Here is a 7,862-nt window from a genome sequence, read left to right as displayed (position 1 = left end):
TTTCTTTTCTTTTTTTGGTGGAACTGGGGATTGAACTCAGACCCTTGTGCTTGCCAGGGAAGTGTTTATTCCACTGCGCCATTTCCCTGGCCTCCCTTTTTTTTTTTTTGAGACACGATCTCACTGTGTATTCAGGCTGGTCTGAAACTCACTGTAGCTTCTTCCTCAGCCTCTGGAGTGCTGGTGTGCATTGCCATACCAGGATTACAGTGATCTCTATTTTTTTTTTTTTTTTTGTATTTTATTTATTTCATATTTTCATGATGCATTGGCTATTGATATATTTTAATAGGCAGAGAAATAAAAATAATTAAAATAATTATTTAAGGGATTGTTATTAAAAACACAAAGTAAAATTTTTAGATTTTTGAGGAATGTTACTAGACTTTTCTGTGCATTTTTTGGTGTCTTAGAGTATGTATGGTTGTTACTGTGTAATCAAAATGGGGTCACATGTATGTAGCCATCTATCGCCATACATCTGTACAGATGTATGCCACTTGATATTTTAGACATGTTAAAGTCTCATTAAGTACATTTCTCATTCTTACTACTGCCTGCATGGACCTCCTCCCTTTGGTAGTGCTGGTGATCTTTCTCCCAGTCCTTACCTGAAAAGATTTTTGTAGCACAAATTTCTTATAACTTAAGCATTTCCTATTTCGGGTTGTCTTCAATTTTATTTAAATACAAATAATATTTACAGAGTATACCTTTGAGTATTTTTCCTTTACCTTTAAGAATTTTTGTATAGATTGTTCATATATTTATGACCATTTCTTTTCTTTTTAGTGAAAAAAGTTATGAATGAAGTTGTGGATGATGACCCAGATGAATGTGTCAGTACTAAAATTTCAGACCCTGAAGGATCTCAGAGGGCTGCTCAGACAGTTGCAGAAGACTCATTGACTTTATCAGGGCAGGATGCAGAAGTTGTATTGGAAGAAGACCAAAATCAAACAAAAACAAGAAGGAAGAAGAGCCAAGATGGGACAAATGAACAGGAAGTACGAAGTCTTTCAGGAAATGCTACTGTTGAGTCAGGGTCTTCTGATGGAGGCAAGCAGAAGAGTAAGTTCTTACACATTTTAATAGCCTCTGTATTACTAAGACATGAATAACAATATGGTGCCCAGGGAATACTTCCCTTGTAGACAGTAGCAATTAATAATGATTAGTTGGTTCTATATCCATTGTACTATATTAAATGATTTTATTTTGAATTAAAGAAGACAGTTTGTAGGAAAAACATTAAAGCCATGCATGGTGATTCACTCCTGTAATCTCAGAACTCTAGAAGACTAAGACCAGAAGACCATAAATTTCAGCCTAGTCTGGGCAATTTAGTAAGACAATCAAAATTTAAAAAACATTCCAGGGTTTTAACTTAGTGAAAAGGCCCTGGGTTTAATCCCCAGTAAGGCAAGATAAGAAAAACAAACAAAAAAACAAATAAATAAAATGAAGTTTAGCAAGCAGATTTTCTTTAAAATATGTTTCTAAGATGTTCTACATCCTTTTTATTAACAGTGATTGGTGATAGGTTTTAACGGTGTCGCAGCAGAGAAACACGCAGAAGGAAAGGGGAAAGGGACTTCATTGACTTAGAGGACAGGGAGAGAACTTGGGAAGATAAGGAATTCTCTGGATTGGAACAAAAGGAGGCTGAGGCTTTTATGGCCTTTGCCAGGGGTGGGGCTTGAGGGGGAAGTTTAGATATACCTGAGGAGCTGATTGGGGCCTGGCCTGAGGTGGAGAGAAAGGTGAAAGGAAACTGCATCCTGGGCTGAGTTGGAGAAGAGGGGAGGTGGTCTCTGGGAAGGTGAGCTGTTGTTTTAAGGGCTTCATCCATATTAGATGACCACCATAATAATTCAGCAATTCTTACTAGGGCCAGAACCTATCATTCCCATCTTTTGGTTGTCATAAAGGGGGTGATGTCTCTCTTAGACTGCTTCCTGCTGAACTGGGGCGTCGTCTTGGGGGTGAGGGGAGTTGACAGGATGATGGTTTATGCCCATGTAGAAGTTAGTGCCAGGAGTCTCAGCTAGGACTAGAAGTTTATAGTTAGTGACAGCTCACATTGGATACTGAAGAAACCTTGAAAAAAGTTTAAAAAGACAGCACATTATGAGTACATGTCATCATGATTAAAGGACATAGGAGGGGAAGTGGGGGGGGGTGTCTATAATCTGTGTCATTTTACCATGACCATGCTGAAGAGGAGGAGTATCGATCTTTAGCTTTTTGGCATCAATGTGAGGAAAGGGAGTCAGGGCCATTGGTAGTACTGTAACACAACTGTATTTTGTTTAAGTCAACTTTTTCTCTCTTATGTGTTTGTGTGGAGACATGGAGTCTTACCTACCAACTGTACTGTCTATATTTGTTTAGAAAGGTAGGCTACTGCCTAAAAAAATGGTCTCTTTTTATGTCGTAAAATGCTCACTGTATTGTGACCTTGAAAAGAAGTACATAGGGTAAAGGGCTGAGTTGGTTTGGGTAAAGTGAGCTGGGACCCTTGGGAGGGCTTGTTGTAGCTTGCAAAAGGGGAGATATATAGGAGCAGTCAGGTCTAGGGGTTCTCACAAGGAACATTTTGATGCTCTATATAGGGGCTCTGCTAGGGAAGCAAAATTGGGAACCCAGAGATGAAAGAAGTTAGCTAAACCAAGGAAGGATAAAACCTGTTATTTTGTGGTGGGCAGTGATTGCATGAGTAGTGGGAATGAGGGTCTTAGATACTTGACTTTTGGTGAAGTTATCTGAGCCTTTGAGGGAGAGAGTGTATAATCTGATCCTGACAGAAAATTGAGATAAGTAGCTGTTTGTCTTAGGGTCAGGGCATGAGAGGGGGAGCAAAGAAGAGGTCATCAATATATTGAAGGAGTGGCTGGGCTAGAGATCAAGGGTCTCAAGATCAGCAGCAAGGGCTTGGCTAAAGAAGTGAGGACTATCTCTTCTGAACCTTTGAGGTAGGACTCTATGTGAGCTGTTGAGATCGGAATGTCTGGATCAGTCTATGAGAAGGCAAAAAGGTCATTGGATTTGAGTACAGGAAGAATGAGGTTATTATATAGCCAAGTGGATACTTTTAAAAAAACTATTGGTAAGGAGGTAGAAAATGATGGGCTTGAGTCTCTTGGTGTTTAGGGGCTATTGGGGAATGTACAGAAACACTGTGGGATCGCTGAGGCACACTAGTCTAGGAATAGCATGTGTGGCATGAGTGGGACTGGAAGTGTCCCAGAGCATATGGTTGACAAGGAAAGAGGGAGGGAGGAGCTAGCTGTACATTGAGGTTGGGTTTGTAGGATGTACACTGTGGAGGGAGAGGTGAGAGAGAAGTGGAGATTTTGGAGGAGGTCTCTCCCCTTGAGATGTATCGGACATGTTGGGATCACAAGGAAATTAAGATTGAAGAACAGTGTCTGAAGTTAGCACAGAATGGGCCTGTCTGAAGGGGTCATGTAGGTCAGCCATCAACACCCACTATGGAGGCTAGAGCTAATATAACGTTTTTAGAACTCAGGAAGTACACTATATGTGATCTCCATGTCAGCAAGAAAAGAGTTTTTTTACCTGAGATCCAGTGAGACTCGGGACTCGACAAAGGTGCCTCGATGTGGGCCACAGAACCCAAGCTCTGTTGTTGCTCTTCAGCGGCAAGACCAAGCAGCTCAAGTATATGGATCTGGTCATAGTGAGGTTTCCTGTGAGGGCAGGGAATTGGATGACTTACCTGCTCTGGCGGACAGGGCAGTTGTATTTCCAGTGACCCTCAGGCTTGTAGATGTCCTAGTGATGGCTGCAAGTTGGGGCAGGCTCATGCACAGTGTCCTTCTTCACCGCACTTGGCTCAGGCGGCAGCATTGTTTAGGCTCAGCATTACCTTGTCAAGGTCCTGCTTTGATGGGAGTCCTCAGTGTTGCAGCCAAAAGTTGGCAGTGTGTACAGTTAATTTTGATCTCTATTATTGAAGACATGGAAAGTTAGATTAAGTACATTTTCCTGTGGAGTTTGAGCGCCGAGATTTGTCTTTTTAGTTTGGCATGAACATCAGGAACAGATAGGTATATTAAATAGGAATTAATAGTAATTGGTGCCTTAAAGAGAATCTGGGTCTACATCAGTATTACTTAGTTTGGAGCAATACACTTGATTATTAGAATTTATCTGAGTATCAAGTACCTTGAAATATAAAGTGTAACCAGAGAACTATTTTTTCTTATCAACCATGGACATTTTAGCAGTTAAATCCCTGTAGGATGTTAATGGACAACAGTTATATAATTTTGTAGAGATCTTTTGGCATCAATAGTCATACATAGCAGTATAGCATAACAGTCATGAAATCCCCATTTTGTGTTTGCATCTTTAAACGTACATAGGATACATATTGCATAAGTTTTAGTTATAAAATTATTTGACTGATGACCTCATGTTGGCTTGACAGGAAACTGCATCTCTAAATATAACAGCACATATGTAGGATATATATCACATACATTTTAGTTAGAAAATTATCATTTGGCTGATGACCTCATGTTGGCTTGACAGGAACCTCTTATAAATACCTGGAGCATAAGAGAAAGGCATATGCTTACATCTGAAAGAAAATTTATATTGTAGCATACAGTACTTAAAAGGCATAAATATGTTTAATATATTAAGCATCTTTTATGAGAAAACCTTATTTTAATTTTTGTAAAAACTTTGTCTTTTAACCAATAACCAATCCCCCCCCCCCCCATTGAACTCAGATCCTTGTGTTTGCCAGTCAAGCACTTATCCTACTGAGCCATCTCCCCGGCCCAATAACCAAATTATTGGGGGCTTTCTATTGATGAACAAAGGTTGGCCACCCTCTATTCATCAATCAAGAGTTTTGTCCAACAATCTTTTTCATTTTAATGGTTTTTATTTAATTATAAATTTTTGATATTACCTAGACCAGCTGGCAACTCAGGAGAAAGCATGCGTTTAAGTTTATATTTTAGAGCTCAAATGAAAAGGAACAGCTGTTTACAGAATGAAATAAAAACAAACAAGTATGTACAGGACACATGGACATCTTTATAAAATGAGAGTGCACTCAAATATATTTTTGGCCAGGTTAAACTATGATGACCTTTTTAAGTTTGTAATTAGGAGAGAGTAGTCAGAACTTTTGTAAGTCAATTAGCAGAGCTCTTATAAGAGGAATTTGGAAAAGGTTTTTAAAAAGCTGTTATTTAGACATAAATAAGAGCTTAGGTCTTACAGTGCTTATCAGGTTTGAGTGGAAGCAAGCAAACTGAGCAAAGTATAAGGGTAGACACAGCACAATAGGGGAGCGCTGACAATGTATAAGTCCTGGAACCGGGAGAGTGCCAGCAAGGGTGGCTGGGGTGGGGGGCGGGGAGTGAGGGGAAAGAAGGTGAGCAAAGGGCAGTGTGCTCACTCGCTCCGTGGGCTGTTATAGTTGTTTTTTTTTTTGTTTTTTTGTTTTTTTTTTTTTTAGCTTGACGGAGAGTAGAGGGAGGGGCATGCACTGTTGGGGAAAAAATGTGTTATTAGTTGATTTTTTAGAGTGAGATTTTTGGAGGAAAAAAACCCTATGATTGGATTGTAAATTGTGACTGAGGTTGGCGAGGAATGTGAGGAATGTAGACCAACAGACAGAAAAGAGGAAGGCGGGGAGAGAGGAGAGGCATCTTTGTAGTCCCTGGAAGTTAAAGAGGTTAGAGGGTAAATTAGAAGCAACCACTGTGGCTGAGGCAGTCGAGGGCCATTGTCGTGGGTGGTGGCCGTGGGGGGGGGGGGGGAATCCAGTGGGCGGTCCTGCCGGTGGGGGCGTAGGACAGTCTGGTTTGAGAGACCTTGTTAGGTGGGAGAGCTGTCCCTAGTTTAAGGGCCTATGGAGTGAGAGAGAGAGAAGTTAGGGGAGGAAGGGACGTGTCCTTAAAAAAGCCCGAATACAGGTGACAGACATCCTGCCATTTGCCGGTGTGGTGATAGAAGTTTTAAACTTTGGAGAATTAGTGGAAAAGTTTTTGTATAGGCCACTGGGTTTTACCATCTAGCTTAAATTGTGGCCATGCTGTCTTGACAGTAGAAAATCGCTTAGGTATTTTTGGCCTCCTGGAAACCAAAGGAGCCGAAATTATGGACCAGGCATCCCAATGGGGTGTCTTTTAGGAGCTGGGAACGAGTATTTCCCATTGTGACCGAATTAAAAGGCGAGCCAAAGATTAGGGCAACAGCCTGACGTCACTTCCCACTAAAAAGCCATCACTTTTTAGCCTGGAGTGAGTATGAGAGAGAGAAGGCTAACACCTACTTTATCAGTTGTCACTAGAAAAAGTGGGGAGCCGGGGACCAGATGGCCGAGGAAGACGAGTGGGGACCCCGACATGAGCTCACGATTTTCCAGATGAGAGGAAAATATGAGGCGAGATTCCCCGAGATGAGTTTGGGGCTCACCTGTGTGGATTAAAATTGGCCGGTGTTGGATGTCAGCTGGCAAAGGCAGGCGGCAGAAGCAGAAGGTGGTTCAGTGAGGGAGCTCAAAACCGGGTCAGGGCTTGTCCTGGGAGCCACACTACTCACCATTACAGGTCACAGCACCAAAAATGATAGGTTTTAACGGTGTCGCAGCAGAGAAACACGCAGAAGGAAGGGGGAAAGGGGCTTTATTATAAAGGAAAAGGGACTTCATTATCTTAGAGGACAGGGAGAGAACTTGGGAAGATAAGGAATTCTCTGGATTGGAACAAAAGGAGGCTGAGGCTTTTATGGCCTTTGCCAGGGGTGGGGCTTGAGGGGGAAGTTTAGATATACCTGAGGAGCTGATTGGGGCCTGGCCTGAGGTGGAGAGAAAGGTGAAAGGAAACTGCATCCTGGGCTGAGTTGGAGAAGAGGGGAGGTGGTCTCTGGGAAGGTGAGCTGTTGTTTTAAGGGCTTCAGCCATATTAGATGACCACCATAATAATTCAGCAATTCTAACTGGGGCCATAACCTATCAATTGGTATTCACATAAATATAATTAAATGTGTGTTGCTAATATCTGTTAGTAAATCACAAGTTTTCATGATCTACCTTTGTAAAGGTACATCTACCTTTTAAAAGCCACAATGTGTTCCTTTTAAAAGAACTAGTAGAGCATTTGGTTAGGCAGAGCGCAGGCTGGGGTTTGATCCCTGGCATTCTGTGCTGACCCTGCCCATGGTGGGCACTGAGACAGTGATTGAGACTGGGTGTGGTGGTGCATGCCTATAATCCCAGCACTTGGGCGGCTGAAAACAGAATCACTATGAGTCTGATCTATATAGTGAGATCCTGTAGACCCTGTCTTGAATATAGGGAGGAAAAAAAAGGGGGGGAGGTGGGGAGATAGCTCAGTAGAATAAATGCTTGCCTGGCAAGCACAAGGGCCTGAGTTCAATCCCCAGTTCTGCAAAAAACAAAAACAAAACACACAAAAAAAAGACGACAAAAAACTAGCAGACTAAGAATTTTTTCCAGTTTTCTTTCTTTTTTTCTTTTGATGGTACTAAAAAATGGAACCTTGGCCCTTTGTATGTACTCACCTATATTCTTAGCTCTCTTTCCATTTTCTGTTTTGAGATTGGATCTTCCTAAGTCACTAAGTTGCCAAAACTGATATGCATCAACATACTGGCTTCTTTTTTTTTAATGAGCAGAATATATTTATTGAGAGAAAGAAAGCTCCTGTCGAAGAGAAGGACAGGAGAGGGGCCAGAGTGGGTAGTTCCCAGGGAAGCTGTCTCTTCCAGGGACTTTTATAGTGTAAAACCATGTGAGGCTAAGGTAGAGAGAATTTGAACTTACTTAGGTGGGCAGGAGGTGGGACAAAACT

The 7,862-nt window shown here is 41.6% G+C and overlaps 1 protein-coding gene across 4 annotated transcripts in view; it reads left to right on the top strand.

Annotated features, from left to right (window-relative positions):
* Nucleotides 1–7,862, top strand: part of Bdp1 (B double prime 1, subunit of RNA polymerase III transcription initiation factor IIIB) — a 149,345-nt gene that overhangs the window by 53,627 nt on the left and 87,856 nt on the right. For all 4 annotated transcript variants that reach the window (XM_023703472.1, XM_023703421.1, XM_023703387.1 and 1 more), the window contains one exon: nt 793–1,071. In XM_023703472.1, coding sequence (XP_023559240.1) covers nt 793–1,071 — 279 coding nt within the window. The remainder of the gene's footprint in view (nt 1–792; nt 1,072–7,862) is intronic.

Source organism: Octodon degus, unplaced genomic scaffold (assembly GCF_000260255.1).
Source record: "Octodon degus isolate 3935 unplaced genomic scaffold, OctDeg1.0 scaffold00001, whole genome shotgun sequence".
Classification (NCBI taxonomy): Eukaryota; Metazoa; Chordata; class Mammalia; order Rodentia; family Octodontidae; genus Octodon; species Octodon degus.
The sequence above is the reverse complement of the archived record's forward strand: the minus strand, read 5'-3'. Positions and strand labels throughout refer to the sequence as shown.